Genomic DNA, 22788 nt, shown 5'->3' with positions numbered 1-22788 from the left:
CTATCTATTGGCAATGTGCAAGTTTTCTTCGCGATTCAACATCATACATTCTTTCCACTTCAATATCAACCCTACAGGGCAAGCGCCGCATTTGACGGCAGAATCGGACCCTTGTCCTGAAGCCCCACTATTAAACTAGAACGCCGCAACATATTGAGAGCGACGTTCATCAAGCGATCTCGATGTTCAGGTGTATGCATATGCTTGTTAGCTTTCAAGAGTCTTTACACATGGGTTGAAAGCTTTCGATATGTAAGAATTACTTGATCTGTTTGGTCCCGACCATATACATTGATTGTGTCGGCTTGGACGCTCGCAATTATCAATGAAACATTTACTTGATTGACGTTTTTTTGCCAGTCGAGGCAAGCTAGGTCACCTGCGGATAATTACAGACGCGAACCACGATTTAACAACCGAAAAAAAAACAGAGGAAGCGAGCAGCGAGAACCAGCCGTGCTCCCTCCCCCCCCACCTTCAGCCACAAAAAAGCGTGTGTTTATTGATGATGATAATACTACCAGCGCCATCTCGCCTCGCGGTATTGCAGTTCAGTACGCCGCCGCTACGAATTTGCATGTTATTGTGATACAACAGCCCAAAGGTACAGTTTCCGTTGTCTAAACTGGTAGGTGTTCTGTGTGCGAATGCGTTTCTTAGTCGAGCTATCTCAGGTGTCCGGCAGTAGCGTCCGCAGCGGCGGCCGTGCACCGGCAGGTGTTATCGCTTTATTCTCACTCCCTCTCCAATAGCGAAAGCTGCGGGCGCGCGCGCTTATCCTCGACCCTAGTAAGTGGAGCATGTGGTGCGAAAGAGTGTAGGAGAATGTAGATGCCGTGGTTCACCGCTCTTTCTCCCACCATTTGCTTTCTCTTCTCCCTGCGCCCCACTCTCCAGTTCTCTCGCACCTCACTCTGAACTGTTCCCTGGCTGGGCGCCTCTCAAGACCATCCTAAGTGTGTGCTCGAGATGCCGCTGTGAAACACCAACGTAGAGCAGAGAACGCTGGCGCCCCACACTCCCATCTTCTCACTCCCCACTCTCGACCGTTTGCTGGCTGGGCCCCTGTCAAGACGATGGCGGAAGTTGATGAAGGTACATGCCTGAAGGCAGAGGTGCCTTCTCTCAGAGCAAAAAAAATGCATTTGCATTTTTGCACAATTCCCTTCAGGGAATTGGGAGTATTTTCCTATGCAGGGCGACACCATGAGGCTGTTTCAGGCTCTGACGGGCTCAGCCTGAAAATTATTCCACGCATGCTCCTCACATACCATGTCAAAGCCTGAAACTGCCTCAAAGTGTCACCCGCCGAGCGAAAACCAGCTGCCTGCATACTCTTCACAGACGTGGCCGAAGCTGCACATGCACTCATCTATCATCTTATTGGTTATACAGGCGAAAACTTTCAATCTTTCTATAGAAGGGCCACTGAGGCAAACGCTTACCTGTGGCGCAAAAAAAACAAATAAATAGCTGAAAATCAACTACACTTCATTTCACCTTGTCCCGAGAGAGATTCGCGTACACTGCGTCTTTGCGGAGACTGTGCCACTTCGCATGCCCAAACCGCGCAATGTAGGCAATAAACAAACATTATAAAAGGGGAGAACCCAGTGCAGTGCACGTCAGACTCTAACAAATTTAAACCGGACTATAGCAGTACATAAAAAATATCAAACACCAGACTCACTTCTTCTCCGTGAAATTTGAGATATAGCCAACTATATGAGAGATTAATTATATACATCTACTGGAGAACGCCTAATGTAGCGTCTTTGCAATTGCACCACGAACTTTGTAAATACCAAAAACGGCTGATCTCTCTGCCATATGAATAGTTAGAACGAAAAAGTTAAACTAGTCTACCTAAAGAGCTGGACTATGGGTTATAAATGATGAAGTATTATGATTGCTTTTTTTCCACGATCAGCGGTTAGGTTTTCGAGTGTCGTTTAACGCTCCTTGTATAAAGTAATAATAATTTTTGCGTATAGTGGGTGTCATGTGCGATTAGTTGAAGCGTGATTGTCCGATTTAGTGTTGTGTGTTCGCTTAGCACTATTGCCTGGCAGTTAATTTCAGGAATGTTTCATGAACCTCAATATTAACGTACTTTGTATTGGGATAAAACACTTACTCTACTTGGACCAGGAATGGGGCTTGAAGGTGGTGGAGACTGTAAGGAGTACAACATGAGAGTTTTGAATCAGTAACGCCTGTATGAAGAAAAGCAAGAATGTATATATCATTTGCAATGCAGTCTTATGAACATTTTTTGTACCTCTATGACAACGCACCTTGTATTGGGATTAAACACTTACCCTACTTGGACCAGGAATGGGGCTCGAAGGTGGTGGAGACTGAAAGGTGTACAGCACGACAGTTTAGAATTATAATCGCCTGTATGCATAAAAGCAAAGTTGTATATATCTTTTGTAAGACAACGTGAGGAGCATTTTTTGACCCTCTATATTTACGCACTTTGTAATGGGATGAAACACTTGCCCTACTTACGCTGGAAATGGGGCTTGAAGGTGGTGGAGACTGAAAGGAGTACAGCACGACAGTTTAGAATTAGTAACGCCTGTATGCAGAAAGGCAAGGTTGTATATAATATTTGTAAGACAATATGAGGAGCATTTTCTGACCTTCTATATTAACGCACTTTGTATTGGGAAGAAACACCTACCCTACTTGGACCAGGAATGGGGCTTGAAGGTGGGGGAGACTGAAAAGTGTACAGCACGACAGTTTAGAATTAGAATCGCCTGTATGCAGAAAAGCAAGGCTGCATATATCTTTTTAAAACAATGTGAGGAGCATTTTTTGACCCTCTATAATTACGCACTTTGTAATGGGATGAAGCACTTACCCTACTTGGAACAGATATGGGGCTTGAAGGTGGTGGAGACTGAAAAGTGTACAGCACGACAGTTTAGAATTAGAATTGCCTGTATGCAAAAAAGCAAGGCTGTATATATCTTTTTGAAACAACGTGAGGAGCATTTTTGACCCTCTCTAATTACGCACTTTGTAATGGGATGAAACACTTACCCTACTTGGAACAGATATGGGACTTGAAGGTGGTGGAGACTGAAAGGAGTACAACACGGCAGTTTAAAATTAGTAATGCCTGTATGCAGAAAAGCAAGGTTGTATATATTATTTGTAAGCCAATATGAGGAGTATTTTGTGACTTTTTATATTAACGCACTTTGTATTGGGAAGAAACACTTACCCTACTTGGACCAGGAATGGGGCTTGAAGCTGGTGGAAACTGAAAGGGGTACAGCACGACAGTTTAGAATTATAACACTGGTTCATGAAAAATCAAGGCTGTATATTTCATTTTAACTACCTTAGTTCAGAGTTTCAGTGAGAATAGTCTAGTTCTACAGTCTTCAAATTGAAGCCTTAGAAACACAACAGTAGCATTTGACAGTTTGTGTCTCTCTGGCGGATTTGTACATTGTAAGTATAACTCGCTTAATTTATGACGTTTTCTGGTACAAAGAGGCAGCAGCAAGCACAGTTCTGAGATCACTGACGAAATATGGGAAAAGCCTTTGTCCTGTTGCGGGCGCAGTCAGGCTGATGCCGATAACGGTGATGAACTGGAATGTTTTTATGTAGAAGAGGCTGTCTGAGCAGCACCTTGCATTAGGTACTAACGTATGTAACATATGTCCTGCCTCAGTAAATTTTTGTGTAAGTTATTTTACCCTAATTAATTTCACACATTGCATGCTGTTAAACACTTTTTTGACGGCGGTTACAAGTACTGCGTCATGAAAACACCTTTGGCTTTGTTCGCCGAATAGGTGCCTGTGCTGTAAAAATATACTTCGTCTAGTTCACACTCTGGTATGTTTTCATGATGTTGAGAAAAACATTCGGCTGCTCACTAGCTGCCCATTTTCTTAAAAGCTAGATTACGGGGAACATGGTGGAAAAACCACTTTTCATTGTACTGGACCTTTGAAGAAGTTCACATAGAGCTTCGAGGACAAGTCCAAGAACAAACACACCATGTGACGTTCCTTCACTATGTAAGCACGTGCAGAAACTTCATTGGCCCTTCTCTTTCCTGCATACCGAAGGAACTGACACAGAAACGTTGGTATTGGGTCACATTCGCGGTAAGCTCATCACAAAGTCATGAAAACTCACACGACGTAGGTGTTGTGTGAGGAATCTACCACTTTACACAATGGCTTGATTTGTTACTTTATTACTGTGTATTGAGTTGTAAAAACAGTATATTTACTTTTTACACACAAGGGAGGGGTCAATTCGATGTGCTGTTTATCCTAATTTTCCATGCTAATCACACGCTCAGTCCCCAAATTGTATCAACCCTCTCATACATTACATGAGACTCTGAACTGCTTTAAAAAAATTACGGCATATTCACGGGGTGAATGATGATGAATGGGCGAAGCTCCGGAGGGATTCATCGGTAAACTGTGAATCTTCCGTGTAATTCGCCCAGTCGATCATCATGTAAAGACGTGAGAAACGCTGTGTGTGTATATACACAAATCAACTTTTATTTGTTCTTAGACGATGGATGGCTTGCGATGTCTCTTCATTATGACGTCTTTATGGTCTGTGAAATGAAGGGAGAGCGGTTCCTGTATGGGTTGCAGTGGGCAATTTCAGTGGGCCTCTTTTTCACGTACGGCAGGATCTTGGCGGCGGCGTCGCGCCGCTGCAGCCTCTTTTTCACGTACGGCAGGATCTTGGCGGCGGTGTCGCGCAGCTTCACGGAGCGCTTCTGCCTCGCGCGCTCGCACATCGGGATTCTGTCTGCGAGCGCGCGCTGCTGCCGCCTTGCGCTCTCTCCGCTGTGCAGCCTTATCCATCCGGCGACTCCGAGCGCGCGCCAACAGCGAACGGATTTTATTACAACGCTCCCCCTAGCGTACGTCGCCGCACTAAATCGAACAATTGCCTTCAACCAATGACATGCGCCATATGTGACATCATTCCTATTTTATAAGATCTCGCGTCTTTCATCAACTACAAGTACCGCTTTCTAGTTTATAACATCTTGCATCTTTTCATCATCAGCTACAAGTACCACCATCTAGTAAACACTACAAGAACTAAACGAGAGGTGGCTACATACAGGAGACGGTACCGCCATCTAGTGAACACTGCAAGAACTAAACTAGAGGTGGCTACATACAGGGGACGGTACCGCCATCTAGTGAACACTGCAAGAACTAAACTAGAGGTGGCTACATACAGGCTACAGGAGACGCACAGCCCACGCCCTAAGGAGCTTCGCCCCTAAAAAAAACTTCTCATTTTCTATTCATCGAGTAATGACGCCACATGTTTGCGCGGCCTCGACTACACGGAGGTATAACGCCTTTTCATCGCGTGTCTGAAACTCAACACATACTGACTCGACAAGGAACTCCACGTACTAGACACAAAGCGAACGTTTACGATGGAGCAAGTGGTAGGCCAATGGCCATCTAGAACAAACCGGAGAACAATGTAGTGCTGAAATTTTTTTTTTGAAGACACAAATATCTGTGACCAGTGCTGCTTTTTGGATCGAGTTGAAAGTGGGAACGTGTTTGTACCATCCAAACGAGTTTTGGAGTCACCGATGAACGAACGTTTGCATTTATGTAAGACATTTTATGTGCCGATTCTCATTTCATAACAATCAAGTGGGAAGAGGCACCAGTTCCCATGGAACGAAGAACATTTCTTGTAGATTTTTTTTTCTTTTTTAAAATTGACCCAGAAGAAGAAAAAAACGCGCAATGCTGTGTCATGACCTCTACCTAGGTCCATAATTTCATCTTAGTTGAGCAATCTACTCTCTCAACCAGCTTCGCTGGCTCCGTTTCATTGGAAGTTATCTACTGCACATCCAATGGTCGAGAGATAATCGTGGCCGTGGAGCTCGACCACATATACAGTTTAAGTATACCTATGTGCTTATATATGTGTGTCTATTAAACAGAGCCTTGTGGTCGAAATTTCTAGAGACCTCCACTACGCAATTTGTCCTAAGCACAACGTTTCATTATATGGTTTAGTTTAGCTCTTCTTGCTTAATGTAGTTACACGTAATTCTTAAGATACTGTGAGTCAAGCAAGTTTAGTACGAGTGTGATTGTCCCCTTTGGTGTTGTGAGTCCAGATCGTAATATTAGCGGGTACACAATATAAGGAACATTTCTCATTTTAAAAAAAATAGCGTTGTTTTTCTTGGGATGAAACACTTACCCCACGCGGACCAGGAACGGTGCTTAGTTGCGGTGAAAAATCAAACAGTATAGCATGATATCTTTGTAGTGTTCCTACTTAAAAAACGGAAAGAGTGTGATGAACAAATGTGATGAACAAATGGAAACTAACAACTGATAATCTGCGTATATTGTTTAAAACTGAAATGTTGAATTGAATGTGCTGATTGTGTTTTAAATAATGTTGGGTGATTTCTGTAATGGTTATTCAGTTTTATTCTTTCATACATTACTTTGTAATGAATATTTTTGAATGTATTTCAGAGTTGTCATTCTCTAATTTGCGGTCATGGGCCACATTTGTGTTTCTTTTGGTATTGTCGCTTTCCGCTGCCTGTAATTTTTGTATTTTTGTAAATTTATAGTTTAGATTTTTTTCTGGGTGAAGGGGCCAGTCAAGCTGTGAAATGCAGTTTTGTCCCTTCACAGCAAACCACGTATACAGTGTATTTTCGTGTGTTTGTCACGTGGTTGAATAAACTCAAACTCAAACTCAATCTCAAACAGCATTAGAGCTTGAGTACAGAACTGGCGTTCATCTTAATCTGCTTTATTTCTAACTTCATTCTTTTTTTCTTTCCTGCCCCGGCACTTGTGCTTCTTCTTCTTCTGTCCCAAGGCTTGTACCACTTCACCCTTCCCGGTTTCTTTTATTTACCCCCCCCCCCTGGTGTTATATTTGAAGACATTACAAATTGAAGCACGTTAAACTGATCCACGTCCACCAGTGCACCAGACAGTTTTCAAAATTCGGTTCTGGGTGGCTGTATTGGTCACAAAGTAAGGAACATAAAATTTGCACTTTCATCTCTTATTCGTTCCTTCACTTGTACGAGGTTGATGACTTGAATATCTGGCATGTATGCTCGATGTCTCTTGTCGGAATTCTTCATGAGTTTTTTGGTATCTCTCCTCCTGGAATATTTCTTGCCTCTCCTTGACGATCTTGATGTTTTCCAAGATCCCAACTCACAGTCTGCCTGGAGAATAGGGGTTTCTTCTGAGAAGCGTACTGTGGACTGCACCCCAAGCCACTTGTATATGATCGATTATAATGTTTCACGTCGGCTTCAAAAGAACATTTCCATCAACCAGGAAAACTATCAGACATTTTGATGTACCATTTCACGTCCCGTATGGCACGTTCCGCAAGCCCATTCGCTGCGGGATGGTATGAAGCACAGAACTTGATCGATATATTGTGATCCCGAGCCTATCTTGCTAGCTTTTCGCTCTTGAACGCAGGGCCGTTATCGCATACGATTGACCGCGTAGTCCTGAATTTGTCTCATTCGAGGAGGGCTACGACGCTATTTGCATCTTCTTTTCCTGCTCGCGCCGCGACCATCTTCGTGCATTAATCTATGGCCTGAAGAAAAGCTTGCGTTTCCTTGACTACTTCCCGTTTGTTATTTAGTTCGCCGAAATCAAGGTGAACTACTTCGAAAGGCACAATCGAGTGGCAAGGTAGTATCATAGCATCTGTAGAGAGTTTATACTTGACTTTGTGTACTTGACACACATGGCAGGAATGAACGTACTGACTGACGTCTTTCTTCATGTGAGGCCATCTAATTCTCTTGACCAGATTGTTGTAGTTGCGCCGAAATCCGTCGTGTCCTCCTTATTCTGGGCAATCGTGGTACAAAAAAAGACTTTGGAAACAAGTGTTGATGGGAATCGATACCGAATGTTTCAGAAGGACCAGAGAGACCGCAGAACCGATACGTCTTCGGTTTATTGTTGACAGAACAAGAAAAAAAAAATATGCAGAGCGTGCCCCTGGCTACTTCTTCTTCCTCGCCTCCGAGCTCCATTTTCAATCTGTTTTCTACATCTTCCCGCCGGCCAGATTCAACCGAAGCAACCTTCGAGCGAATACAACAGTTGAATTGGCTTCTTCACTAATTTGCTTTCAGGTGTACGAAGCAAGCATGTTCTCACTAGTCCATCCTTGCCTAGGAAAATCGTTTTAACCTTGCAGAGTTTCCACTGTGTTCTTTTTCGTGCTTCTTCAAGCAGAAGTACATCTCCTTCTTGGATATTTGTGTGACCCTCTATTTTTCTGCTGGTACACTTAAGCTTTCTCAGGTACTCCTTTTTCCACCTGGTCCACCGTGTTATCATTGCCTGTTTTCTCGCACTCCAGTAGTTCAACAAACTGTATTTACCGAGTCTGTTTTCTTCCTGCGTGTTCATTGCTTGCCTGCCTCCTATAACGTCCGCCGGTCTGATGGTTGTGGCTCGTTAGGGTCGTCATACACATAAGTAAGAGGCCAGTTGTTAATGACTTCTTCTGCTTCAACAACCACAGTCCGTAGTTCTTCATCCAAATGTCGAGCACCTATAGTTTTTGCCATGGATGTCTTAAAGCTCAATGCGTCATCTACGAAATTTCATTCCAGTCCGAAAATCTTGATTTGTCCCTGTTTTCTTATCCCTCGATCCAGATCCTCTCCTTCTTCATCAAAGTGTTTTCTTATCTCGGCGTCATTTGAAATTCATTTTCTTAAATTCATTCCCGCATAGCGAAAAATATCTCGTGCTTCTTTGTGTATCTTTGTCGATGTCGAATATTCGTCGGCTCCTAGTAAAACGTCTTCGACGTAGATTCCTTTCCGGAGTTGCGCCACAACTGCAGGATAGTTTTCTTCGAATTTATCCAAATGTCGATGAATCGTGGCCGCTAGAAGGAAGCTACTTGGTGTAGTTCCGAAAGTGACCCTCGTCATCCTTCATGTTTTTATCTTCGGTGTTGTCATATCTTCGCTGGGTATTATTTCCCACCACATAAATCGCAGTGCGTCTCGGTCATTTTCATGTATCTTGATCTGCAAGAATGCTTTTTCCACTTCGGCTGACATAGCGATCTTGTGATGTCGAAACTTCATCAGCAAGCTTGTGATGTCGGGGTTTAGGTTTGGCCCCTTTTCCAAGTTGTCATTTAAGGATTCACCTGGATTCTGGCTTGACGATGCGTCAAATACGATCCGTATTTTTGTCGTTGTTGGGTCCTTCTTAATTACTGCTTGATGCGGCATGTAGTATACAAATTTGTGCTGTATATCGGATCCAGCATCTTCTTCGACGTTTTCTGCTATTTCTTGCTCGAAGTACTCTCGAATAGCTTGGTCATAGGCTAGGAGTTCATCTTTATCCTTGCATAGTTTCTTGGTCACCTGGAAAAGCCTCTTCTCTGCAATGGTGTTGTTGTCGTCCAATGTCACGTTTTCCTTCCATGGTAGCCGCACTTGGTATCATCCTGCCTTAAACTCCATTGTTTGTCGGACGTAGTCTAGCACGTGTTCATCATTCATCTTTGTTGCTGGTTTCTCCTTGATGCCCATGTTTTCCAAGTCCCAGAATTTCTGCAGTTCGTCCACAGTCGTGTCCGACTTGGCACTGACCTTGAGTACCATAACCGTCGATCATTTCATCGGCACACAATGAAGTCCTACAGGACCTTGGACCGTCCATCCCAATAGTGTTTCTATTGCCATTACTTTTGGATGGATCTCGCAAATCCGACCAGTGACTACAGTCCAGTAATAATCTGCTCCAATTACTATAGAAGTTTCCATATTTTTTCTTTCTTTGTCCGTCTTCTCGTTGTCATCAGCCAAACGAATTCCCATCAATCGTGCTCTTTCGTGTATTGTCAATGGTGGCGATGGTAGGACGTCACAGGATATAACTTCTATCTCCAGTGCCTCAATCGTGACTGGCTCCGATGTGGGATCCTTCCTCACGCTGACCTCGACGACTTTCATGTCTAGTTCCATCTCTCCTCCTCAAAATGATCCTACAGTAATCCTTTCTGATCTTTTTACTTTGCACGCTAGTTTTCTTGACAATCTTTTGAGTATGAATGTCCTCTGACTCCCGTTGTCTAGCAGAATCCGTGCGTAGCACCCGCTGTCTTTTCCCTCCCTCCACGAAAAGGCTGTCTGCCGTAGTATGCACTTGTGTTCATCAGACTGCCATGCGTGCATGTTGCAGGACTTGCTGGTGTCTAACCGGTCAGGTTGCGCGCTTTTACGCACTTGCTCAACATCACCGCTTTGCTGCTGTGCTGACTTTTCTGCAGGCGTACGTGGTCGACACATGGATGTCGCGTGCCTTCCCTTGCATGTTCTGCAGCGTACGTTAGCGCGGCATATCTTCGCCGTGTGGTGAGGTCAGGTGCATCTGAAGCACCTTCGTTCCCGTTGCAAGGCTTCTTTCTTCTGTTGCATACTAATGCTTTTTCTGCAATCTTCCGTGTAGTGTCCAGTCATCTCACAGAAGATGCATTTTTTTCATTGAGGTGCTTTGAAGCGCAGATGTTCTAGTCCGCCTCATACTGTGCGGTGACTGGGTAACGTCGTATTTTTCCTCTCGAGTTTCTTCTCTGCTGCGTATATATATGTTTAAAAACTCCATAATTTCTTTCAAACTGCTCGTGCTGTCTCTTGACGCTGAGTCCGATTCCGTAGTTGCTGGTCTGTTGTCACCTTTCTTTAACTCCTTCATCTTCAGCTCAATCCTCATATTCACCGGTAGCGCAGATTTTACAACAGGAGCTATCACTGTCGCATAACTATCCATTTCGACTCCTAACGACTGCAGTGCTCGTGTGTTCACTTGCAACTTTTGGAACAGTTTCTTCAACCCATCTACATCTTTAGGACTCTTCACTGCTTCCAAGTTTGCAAGCTCTTTTATGTAGGTCTCTCTCAAATTATCTTCTCGTCCAAAGGTTTCTTTCAAAAGAGCGACTGGATGCTCGTAAGTCTGATCAGAAAAGTGCAAACCTTCTATGAGGGACGCAGCCTCCCCGCTCAGAGACGCCAGAAGGTAATTAAATTTTTTATTCTTCGGCATGTTCGCTCTGTTATGCACCGATGTCTCGAACTGATGCCAAAACCTTGTCCATGCTGTTTTTTTCCCATACAACTTGATCATCTCAAGACGTGGCAACTTAACAAGCTCTTGCATCTCCGAGATTTGGTCAGTACCTTGCACTGAACTCGCCTGTTCTGTGACTATTCTCGTAGTCAGTTGCGTCGCTTGTTCTAACTCGCGTAATCGCTCCTCATTTTTTGTCGTTGCAGCGACGATCTTCATCTCATAATGCAAAACTCTTTCAAATTCTGTCTCCGCGTCGTCTTCTTCAATGAACGGTTCTATCTGTTCGTTAACTTGTCTTAGCGTCTGTGACGCGCTCTTCATCTGGTTCAGAAGCGTCCTAAGTTGCGCTCGATCGGCGTCTTCTTCTATCTTCTTATCGATTTCGCTCGTAAGCGTCGTCACATTTGCTCGAAGCGTCTTCCGCTTCTTCGATAGGACCTCTTTATTCATGCCTAAAACGTGTTGAAAGAGCTCTTGCCTTTTTATGTGCGTCTCCAACAGTCGTCGGTCGTGGTCCTTCTCTCGACGGTTTGTCCTTGAGCCAGACGCCGCTGCTTCGTTCTTCAACCCGTTGTTGCGAATGGGGTTGAAGTCTGTGCGTCTGTCTTCAGATCATCCTGGTCACGGCACCATGTTTCAGAAGGACCAGGGAGACCGCAGAACCGATACGTCTTCGGTTCATTGTTGACAGAACAAGAAAAAAAAATATGCAGAGCGTGCCCCTGGCTACTTCTTCTTCCTCGCCTCCGAGCTCCATCTTCAATCTGTTTTCTACACCGAACTTCAGTAAAAACCAGTTGTTTGGAGCCTTTCCAGAGCTTCACTTCATTGATTTCTTTGGATTGTTCTATGTTGCGTCGTACCGTCAACTTTGATAAAGCATCTTCATCGGTTAAAAGCGGTCCTGGTCGGTGCGAGATGGTAAGGTCAAATTGCTGCAATTAATTCATCCATTCAGCAATACGTCCTTTTGTTTGGGTCATATTCAAGAGATTAGTGAGGGCCTGATGATTGGTGAGCAAAGTGAACATCGTGCCTTCCAGGTATGTATGAAGGTATTCAATTGTATTCAGAACGGCCAGGGCTTCCTTTTTCGTAGTAGTGTAGTTATTTCAGATGGCTTGAACGTGTTACTGTAGTAACCTACTACGTGTCGCTTTTCTCGGCTGGATGATTCAATCAAATTTTCATACAACATTGCACTAGTCCCATAATGTGACGCGTCAGTGTTCAATTCAAAGGGTAAAGTGAAGTGGCAGGCATAGGACAGTGTCAGAAGAGATTCTGTGCACTATTTTATGGTACACTCTCTCACAACTGTCACTCTAGTCAAAGAGACGTCCTTCTGTGTTAGACGTGTGAGATATCTAGTTTTGACAGCAAAATCGTTTATGAAAGATTGGAAATGTCCTGCCAATCCCAAAAACACACTCAGTGAACGGACGTCATATGGTTTCTTGAACTGGGAGTTTTTTTCGACGGACTCTTGTTTTGTGCTTTTGGTGTTCTCATCGAAGACTCATCCAAGAAACACAACGTTTAGTTGAAAGAATGCACTATTCTTAAAATTAACCTTGAGATGTACCAAGCTTAAGGAGCTTAACATCTCAGACAGATGGTCCTGATGCTCAGCCTCTGTTCTAGAGAAGACTCTTATGTCGTCTATGTACACAATACAGAAAACACAAAGAAATGGCCTTAGCAAGTCAATCATGATCTTCTGGACCAACGCTGGCGAGTTTTTCCAACCGAAAGAAAGTCGGTTATACTCGTAGAGGTCGAATGACATAATAAAAGCTGTGTACATTTTTGTTTCTTTGGTTAGTGGAATCTGCCAGAAGCCTTTGCAGAAATCGGGGCGGGAGAAATGTCGGCAACCACCAGTCTCATCAATAATTCTGTGGATCTTTGGCATGAGAAATAGTATGAGTTCTGTGTGACGATTGAGAACCCAGTAGTCGGTGCATAATCTGAAGGTTCTGTCTTCTTTCGGTGCGATCGTTATGGGAGAAGCGAAGGGTGATACCGATGCTCGTATAATATCAGCATCTAGCGTCTCCTGCAACTCTTTCTTGAGTCAAAACTTTCGCTCTCTTCACATATTGTAAGGTGATTTTGGGATGATGGTCTTGTCAGCGAGCTCAAAAGGAACCTTGTATGACTTCACCTCCTGAGGATAGTTTTCTCTGTATATAAGTTCAGGATAGGTCGTTGCGATATTTTCCGCGCACATTACAACTCGTAGGTTATCTTGTCTACATTGATATGCCTAGTTCTTTGCTATGGCCTTGACTAGAACCACATCGTCCGAGTATATGTTAACCTTTATTTGCTTTATATCTGGTCTTGATAGCAAAAAGTTTCACGTCACCCCCTTTACAACCAACACTTCGCTCTCAATTTCCTGACCCTGAAACTCGATGTTTGCGAAGGTCCACTTATCATGCAATGCTGCTTTATCATCATAGCCTTGTACCCTTAGGACTCTTCCACTATTGATGCGACATGCATCCACCGTCTTTGAATTTATATTAGACACAGATGTAGCGCTGTCTAGAGAGCCATCATCGGCTTGTTTCCAACTTTGACGGGAATGTGCAGTAGGCTAGATGAACTTAAATAAACAGTCTCATTGGAGTCATCGGGTGGGTCTGATCACCCTCTTTTATTAGTTTTTTTGTCGAATCCTCCTGATCTTCAGTGTCGATATTAATCACTCGACCTCTTGGAGCGCGCCAGGTCAAGTTATCTGTGTTACTTGTGAGCTGGCTTGGTTTTCATTGATTGCTGCTTGACCAGTCTGCTTTACTTCGACTGAAAGAGCTGCTTGAATTAGCGGTTATGCTTGTTTCCGGAGTCAATGGTATGTTCTGAAGACACTCCAGCAGGTCATCTAGAGTTTTGGTTACTGTATTGGCACCTGCTTCAAGACTTCAGCGTGTAATCCATGGTATATTAAGGCTACTACGTCCGTAGATAGAACCAAAGGCTCAGCTAGCTTTAAAACGGGGTTTCTCGAAGAAGTACTCGACAAGGGAGCTTTGTTTGGACTTGAAATTAAGTGCTGTAATCCATTTATGTACTAGATTGCTTCGAAATGCGGTCAAAAGTTTCTTCTTCCACCGACTCCAAGAGTCAACACTGTCTTCCTGAATGCATATTTTATACCACTTGAACGCAACACCTCTCAAGTAAACACGCATGTTAGTGATTTTATCCTCGCCAGAGAGCCACTTGACTTTTTCAGTGGCATATTCGTAGAACTCAAGCCACCTGCCTGGACTTGAAGACATACCGTCGAAGGCATCAGGCTCTACGAATTTAGGCACCGGTTGCTCAGCATTTAGAGAGCTTATAAGGGATGGCAATATTTGGTTCTGTTGCACAATCTGTTCCTGTTGTAGCTGAAAAGCTTTCAAAACGAGGCTCACCTCTTCCGTCGAATACCTTAATCCTAAGTCTCTTCGACGCGCTGGTTCAAAAACAAGGCTGTAGAAGGCCTCCACATGCAAGTTCACTTTACAGCACCTTTCCGTCGTATTTCAGTAGTTTCCACGGGTGCCTCTTTCACAACCAAGTTCACGAGTTCTTCATCAGCCGCTTCATCTTGAACTTGGTACTTCTAAAAGATGATCTTGTCCGCGGAGGTCTCGTCAACGAAAAACTTCCCCCGTAAGTTGGTTTCGGTGGCCGGCTGCACCAAAATAATGTAGCGTTCCTACTTAAAAGAACGGAACAGCATTATAGCTTCAGTATAGAACTGGTGCCCATCTTAATCTGCTTTATTCTTAACTTCATCTTTCTCTTCTTTCCTGCCGCGGCTCTCGTGCGTCGTCTTCTCCTGTCCTAAGGCTCATACCGCTTCAATCTTATAACGAGTAACGCCTCTGTACACAAAAGTAGGATGGTATATCTCATACGCCCAGGGGGACCAACCGAGTTTTATGACGAGGATCATCTTCTCGCCTTCCATGACATATTAACCCACTACAAAAAAAGTAAGGAAGATACCTTCACCACCCCACGATAGATCAGATAGGTCACAAGAAGTACACTGGAGACGCCTAAAACCAGGAACATTTCAAAACCTCGTGCGCCTCAACCATATGCAGCACAGGCTGTATCCTTTGTAAACTTGAACATGCCGACATAGAACGCATCCTTTATATATGCCCACATACTTCACATTTTTTTGGTTACCGAGACCCGGACCTCTTTTAGACGCGTTGTCTTGGTGCACTGGCTAGCTTAGAATTTAGACACTGCATTTTGGCCATCCAGCGGGCCAGCGAAGGGGTGGAAAGGCTAAACTTTAACAACGTCACCACCCGTGTGGCCTGGGCCCCGCCGCTATCTGCAGCTTTGAAGTGAAGTTTTGTCCATTCCATTGCATATATAATTTTAGGAGCCCTATCTTCAATGTTATAGAATACAAAGTTGCGTTTAGGCGAAATTACACCCAATTATTAAAGTTACGTGGTTTATAAGGCGACTATAGAAGTCAAAATTTCTTAAGACATTCATTATGGCGTAAGTCTCAATGATACCCTTTAATTTCTTAGAGCCGTCATATTTTACTGATCTAAACTAACTGTATGTTATTGTTTAGATAGTTTGAGCCACGCACAATTAGTATCAGTGTAAAACGGACTCACAGCACTTTAGTGCCATGAGGCCGGTTGTCATTAGTGGCCGGCAAACAATATGAGGAACATTTCATGAACCTCAAAAACGATGTATTCTTTTAAGTTGAAACACTTACCCCACCTGCACCACGAACAGGGCTTAATCGTAGCGGAGACTGAAAGGAGAACAGCATGACAACTAAAAATAAGTAATGTCTGTATGCAGAAATACAGAATTTTGTATACTAATTAAACAGCACTATAATTAAAGTTGCAAAGTACCATGTTACATTTCAGTGTAACTGAACCCGTGCGCTCAGATGTATGCGGCTCTAAGGAAACTCTGGTTGTAGACGTATCTAGAGAACTTCGCGACGCCATTCGACTCAATTATACCGTTCATTTGTGACAGAAATCTACCCAGAACCTATTATTCACTTTATCCCTCACGGAGCGACTGTGCGGGTCCATACAAAATTTTATATTTTACTTTATTTTTATTCAAGGATCGTCTTGCATTGCCCGAAGGTGTTAAAGCATGAATTTACAGGCGAAAACAAATAAGCATTCCTTAAAACAGTGCGCCTGTTCTACCCACAGCCGGTTCCGCAGAATGATAGCAATAAAAAAAGAGTTAGCAATTAAGTCCATTCTCACACAGCACTCACGTTTTTTTTTTGAACGATAGTCTTTAGGTTTAGAAAATGTCGGATGGCAGTTTGAGACATTTCTCGCTGCTAATTGAAGTGTTAGGGTGTTGTAAAAGAGATATAAAACATTGAGCTTCAACTTCCTCCATGTAGAGGAAAGAAGTAAGTTAATATGCGTTTCATTCCCATGTAACTTTCGCTCCGCTAATATTGCTGGTACCGTCCCAGCATAAACCTAGCAGCACTAATTTCAATACATTCCCGTTTACTAATAAATATTATCAGCAGAGTCCAAGACAGCACACGCGTATTCCGAGATTGATGTAAAACATAAAATTCGGACTAATGTTTTTTGGAGGGGGGACATAGTTACGAACATTAGAGATTCTGCTCAATAAATTTGAGTCTCCTACCAACATTAACAATTACGTCAGCCACATGACCGGACGATGGGTAGCCAGATCATAACGTAAAACCTAAGTACTATCTTCTAGGTCTGTTTTTATCAGGGTATTGTTTATCTGGTAGGCAGTTGCAATAATATTTTTCTAAATGAAATGTGGACACACTTTTTCACATTCAAGTTCTACTTACAAGTGAAACATCGAATAATAGAGCTAATAGAGCATTCCAAGTCCAGTTGTAACAAGCAATGATCTTTGTCATACTTGATTTTAATATAAAGAAGACAATGATGTGAATACTACCGTACACGTGCATACGCGCAATAATTACAATCACATAAAGTAAAAAAATTGACCCTGAGACTGATGACTATGAAACTCCTGACGTCACTTCAATGTACGGTGAGCAGCTGAAGCTCAAAATTGCTAGTACGGGGAATATTTCTTTTCGCAGCCAGTTGCGTTTGGTTTGCCAAACATGTTACCCGATCATTGAAACGCTTCAGCGCGCCACCTGGATGCCCTTCTAATCCAGCACCCAAGACCATTGCTGAGTGATTTCTGAAACGTATAGGACGAAGATATTGTAGGCATGTTTGGGAGAGGCTGCATTGTGAGTACCAACCTGCGAAGGAGAAGGCAGGGATAGGGAGCTGCCTTTCCGGCCGTCACGTCGCTGGCATACTCAGCGAATAAAGCCGGACAATATTCATTGTCTAAGAAGTCGGTGGTGGTTGCTTCTTCTTCTTTTCTTCCCATTTCCTTTTAGCTACAGATGGCACAGCGTGATGCAGGAGAGTCTTCACCAACAGAGTTTTGAGGGTGACGGGTAGTTGGAACTGACTGCAAATATCATCTCTTCTTTTAGGTTTCGGTACACTGAGATGTTCAAACGTCCTGTCTAACTGTTTTTTGACATTTGAAGAGCAAATTCTAAAAAGACAAATTGACGTATTTTACATACCATTGTGATTGAATTGCCGCCGGGTGGAATTTAGGTGTCAAAAAAAACTGTCGATGTTAGACCTATTATTTACGCAAAAGACGTAATCCACTTATCTCGAAAATATTTTTGGTCGTTTGGAAATTCTGTGCAAAGCTTGTGTTTTGATATTGATTGATTGATATGTTGAGTTTAACGCCCCCAAACCACCATATGATTATGGGAGTCGCTGTAGTGTAGGGCTCTGGAATTTTCGACCACCTGGGGTTCTTTAACGTGCACCCAAATCTGAGCACACGGGCCTACAACCTTTCCGCCTCCATTGAAAATGAAGCCACTGCAGCCGCAATTGGATCCCGCGACCTGCGGGTCAGCAGCCGAGTACCTTATCCACTAGACCACCGCGGCGAGGATGTTTTGATATGCTACTTTGTCAAGTTTGGCACGGAGGCTGATATAGTTGCTCCCATGGCGGTTCCATTTTTTTGCTAGTAGACTTCGCCTTTTACAGAAATATATGTTACGTTGACGAAGAACTGCATCAGACGGCAGAATTATTTGTGCTGGGGTTTTTTGTTTCGCTGACGTTCTCCCTATCACCTTGGGCAACTGATACTGTGAAGATTACAGGCACACTCTTGAACAGAGCGACTAGATCGATTAATACCGGTGTCACATAGGAACTTTTAATCACAATCAGGGTGATCCGAATCAATTTTCTTGATGGCAATGATTTTATGGTCACTGCTCCACAACACAAGCTAATCCAGTTTGAGCTTGGTTCAGATAAAATGCACCTGCTGGCACTTGCATGCCATAAGACATGGCATTGATAAAACTAGGCATACAATATTTCAATAGAGCTATTTATCAGCAATGCGTTATTCGTGCAAGAACCTCTTGAACGACAAAAACTTTTTGTGACACAACAAAAGTAATCTTATAAATCTATCATTCGGTAGAGTTTTTTTAATTTACCCGTATTTTTGTGCGAGAAACTTAATATTCAATTTTATTTGTGATGGCACCTGTCTCTAGCCGTCGAGTAGCAGTGAAACGACATTCTCGTCATACACGCTATATTTTCACTTCTGGCACCTGAAGTCTCCCAGTTGCTTCTACCGGCGGTCAATTACTGTAAAGGTCTTTTCATACGACCCCGAAAGGCGCGTCTGGAAGCTCACGACACAGTATTGAAGTTTCTTCGAGGTGCTCAAACTGCTCTGAAGGTTCGAAAGTTACACTTGTCTGCTTATCGTCTGCTTCTCTCAATCGAACGTCAAGTCTTACGACCGTGCCATTCTGATCTCGTTCTTAGGCTCCTTGCGATGAAGAACTCGCCGGATATCATAGCTCTCCAAGAAACCAATGTGAGAAATTACGAGCCCAGACTTCCCCCTTACGTGGACATTGACAGCAATACCCGATGCACGGTATTGGCGTGTGTATCTTTCCAGTATGCTTCGAAAGCATCATTTTATATAAGATCTGATGTTCATTTCGCAGTGATTGACGCAAGTAACCTCTGCGACACCGACTTCGAATGTGTAGCAGTTGCTAATAATCTCAGAAACACAAATACGACTGTAGCAAGCATAATGTTTCGGCCAACGCGATCTTCGGACATCGCATTGTTGGAGTGTCTGCTATTTTGGTGTGGCTCGTCATTTTTGCTGTGGGGAGATTTCAATGACCATTATCCTGGTTGGTGTTGTCGCCCACAAGACATTGGTGGAGTGGAAATCAGTGAGCTTATTGTTAAACATGATCTGCAGACCCTTAATGACGGCTCATCTACATTTGTCGGCATAGAAAAGAAACAATCCACCATTGAGTTCACCATATGAACGAAAGGTGTGCCTCTTACTTGGTCAAGCGAAGCTGACCCATGTGGTTCAAATGGGTTTACCTCGCCCGTTTGAATGGTTACAGAGAATTCTCCTACTAACCACTTGTACTACTACTACTTGTACAAACAGTACTACTTGTACTTGTTTTTTTTTTTTTTTTGCTTCTCTAGAAAATCACGATCTGGGGGAGTTACGCCTTCTGAAAGACGTCCTCAAAGCCGTCTTGCGCACTTCTGAGAACGTCCTCGGCAGCGCTCAACGGAAATATTTGGACTTTCTGAAATTCGCTGCACTCCATCTGTAGATATGATATTGAATGTCATCGCTGGAACGCATAAAAGTTGTTCTGTGAATTCTGCTGACCGCGATCGTTCGTGTTCAACAAAGACCACTGGTTTTCACGCGCAAGTACTGTGTTATATTGTTTACATGTGGCGCTCAATAAAGTTCTTGTTTCTTTGAAACTTGAAAAGAGTTTTAATCTCTTGAGATAAATGTGTGAGGCAGTGGTGTCATGAGCTGCTTGGTTTAAAATTTGAAGCCTTCTTTGCTGACAGCGTCTATATACTGTGTGACCTGCTACCAACCGTTTATGATTGAATAATGGCAACGAATCGCGTTCGGTTACAACAAAAGGCTATACGTGTCAAGCCCCAGGGTGGCCAGCTGCCTTTCTCGTGACGCGAAAAATGACCGAAACGTCAGAAGGCGCTTCTAACTTGCGTGACGTCAGGTTGACGTATATAGATGCGTGTCACTTTAGGTGAAAAAAAAAAGTCGAGATTGAGAAGACCGTTGGTTTTGGTCTGTTGTAGTAACACTAGGAATGTTTTCTGCCATAAATGAATAACGATAGTGTTTTCAAAATAACTATTTTCATGTCAGAACTGAGCCACCAGAATTGTGCGATTCTTTGACGATTTTTTTTTACCATGTAGTAACGTCAGACTGCATCGTCGTTAATTCGTCGCTGTTCTGTGGATCGGGGCTCCATCTGCATCGTAAATCAATGCGATTTGCTGACACTGGAGGCTGGATAATGGATTCATTTTTCTATTGCGCGCTACATTACAGTTCACCCTAAATCTGTTAACGAGAGAAGACACATACAGAAGTAGTTCACTGGAAGGTGTACGTTTCGAGTGGAGAACAGTCCCCCCCCCCCCCCAAAAAAAAAAATGAAAAAAGAAAGTAGCAGCTGGTTGAATTATCCTTTACGTCTATATAGCCGCATGACGCAAGCGAAGCAACGACAGCACAAGTCGCGTATCGTACACAGCTGGGCGCGCCCATGCAACGAACCACCTCTGGGACGCTGCAGCCCGCGCTGCCGTCCTCTGCAGCGCTCCGGATACGACACGACATTCGGTGTCGTCAATGTCGGCATCCGCTTATTATGTCGTCGCCCCTTGTCACGTGCGCGTTCGTTGCGTCGCTCGCATCGATATACCGCTGCCGTCAGTTGCAACCTCGCGTGTAACTGTTCCGAACGGTGACGTTAAACCCTCGCCAAGGCTTACTCGCTTTGCAAGGCCGTGGGGGGTGGCTGCGCGGCTTTTCCCGAACTCTTTGTTGAGTGTGACGACACGTTAGCTCGTAGTACGTCGGATAGATAGAAAGAAAGGATTGGCGTCATGTCGATGTAATGCCGAGGCGTCGGCGCGTCCTTCGTTAATACCGTCACGCGTTTAAATGACACTTTTCCTTTTTTTCGTTTTTTCTTATTTTCGCGTCACGCGTTCTGTCGTGTCGGAGACGACCGAGACCTCGGCGTCTGTCAGATTGCGGCGTGACACTGTCGCCCTGCTAGGCAGCCTCGCTTCCGGGCTGCTGCTTTCTGTTTTCTTTTTTCTTTCTTTCCCGAAATGCGTACGTGGCGGGAAACGGGAGCTCCACGCTGTTATATAGCACGCGGAGGTCGCGCGGTCGACTCCACCCACGTAGCCGCAGTTTCGTCTGTACACATCAGAGTAGATCGCGTTGCAAGGCTATAGCCTTCGAAGCGATCTATGGCTATAGCCTTAGCCTCATAACAACATCCCATCCAGGGTTGCGCCGCCGCGGTGGTCTAGTGGCTAAGGCACTGGGCTGGTGACCCGCAGGTCGCGGGATCGAATCCCGGCCGTGGCGGTCGCATTGTTGATAGAGCTGAAAATGCTTGAGACTCGTGTGCTTTTAAGCACGTGTTCTGCCGTTTTATAGTTATGGTGACTTCGCAGTGGAGCTTGCTCCCGGATCCAGCTAAAAAGCTTCGTAGAATGAGCTCCCACTCCTTTAGGCGTGCCGGGAGGCCTCAGCATCGGTGCCCGGTAATGAGTTAAGCTATATCCCAATGATTATACAGAACTATAGCGCAGAAGGTACCCGGAGGCCGTAAGCGGCACGCGGCGCATACTATAGAACTGACGACGCGAACGATGCGAATGAACCCTTTCATCATCGTCATCGCCGTCGTCGTAGTGCACGATCACCGCCTTCGGGGTCGCTCCGCGATGATTGCTCGCCCAACCGCAAGTTACTCCCACCGCTTGCGCGAATCGAACCCTCGACCGCCCCGTGCGATCTGACCGCACATTTCTCCAGCAGCTGTGGGGCAGAGGTACTGTCGTGCTCGAATGGAGAGACCGAAAAAGGAATGTTGAGCAGGTTCGATAAACCGTACACTTTCACGGTGTCCGTCACTCTTACAGGGAACGGAATCTCAGGCAGTGAAGAAAGGATGAGCAGGCGGACGAAGAACGATATAGTTTTTGCATTAGTATCAGCTTACGTTAGTCGTTACATTACAGTAATGATTCCGTATGTTCAATCTTTTATCCTTATACGGTATGTCGTCATTGGCCTGAGCGGCGTTCCGTTGCGTTTGAAACGTATGCGAAAGCAACTGCTCGGGAGTGGCGCACTATACGTACAAAACGAAGGTAACCCGTACATCGTACCATAGATCTTATAGACGTGTGTGTGTTTGTGTTGTGTGTGGTGGCGCGGCGCGATAAGCCTGGAAGCCCCCACGGATTAGGCTGAATTAAGTGTCCCCTATTGTGGTTTGTAACTCGTTGTGCCAAGCTCGCACGCGTGCCCACTTGTAACGGCTGGGAGAGACCCTTCGTCGATTGTCATGAACGTGCTGCTAAGCGAGCCTACTAACCAGAGT

General features: G+C 44.3%; 1 protein-coding gene across 21 annotated transcripts in view; it reads right to left on the bottom strand.

Annotated features, from left to right (window-relative positions):
- The window catches only part of LOC119168047 (uncharacterized), a 249851-nt gene that overhangs the window by 164586 nt on the left and 62477 nt on the right, over positions 1-22788 (bottom strand). For 6 of the 21 annotated variants that reach the window (XM_075866358.1, XM_075866355.1, XM_075866354.1 and 3 more), the window contains exons 5-12: positions 15925-15963; positions 3239-3277; positions 3055-3093; positions 2873-2911; positions 2690-2728; positions 2506-2544; positions 2322-2360; positions 2138-2176 (exon numbers count right to left, since the gene is read on the bottom strand). In XM_075866358.1, coding sequence (XP_075722473.1) covers positions 2138-2176; positions 2322-2360; positions 2506-2544; positions 2690-2728; positions 2873-2911; positions 3055-3093; positions 3239-3277; positions 15925-15963 — 312 coding nt within the window. The remainder of the gene's footprint in view (positions 1-2137; positions 2177-2321; positions 2361-2505; positions 2545-2689; positions 2729-2872; positions 2912-3054; positions 3094-3238; positions 3278-15924; positions 15964-22788) is intronic. The other 15 variants (XM_075866369.1, XM_075866373.1, XM_075866356.1 and 12 more) reach the window with 14 other exon arrangements.

Source organism: Rhipicephalus microplus, chromosome 6, assembly GCF_043290135.1.
Source record: "Rhipicephalus microplus isolate Deutch F79 chromosome 6, USDA_Rmic, whole genome shotgun sequence".
Lineage (NCBI taxonomy): Eukaryota > Metazoa > Arthropoda > Arachnida > Ixodida > Ixodidae > Rhipicephalus > Rhipicephalus microplus.
This window is presented reverse-complemented; position numbering and strand designations above follow the sequence as displayed.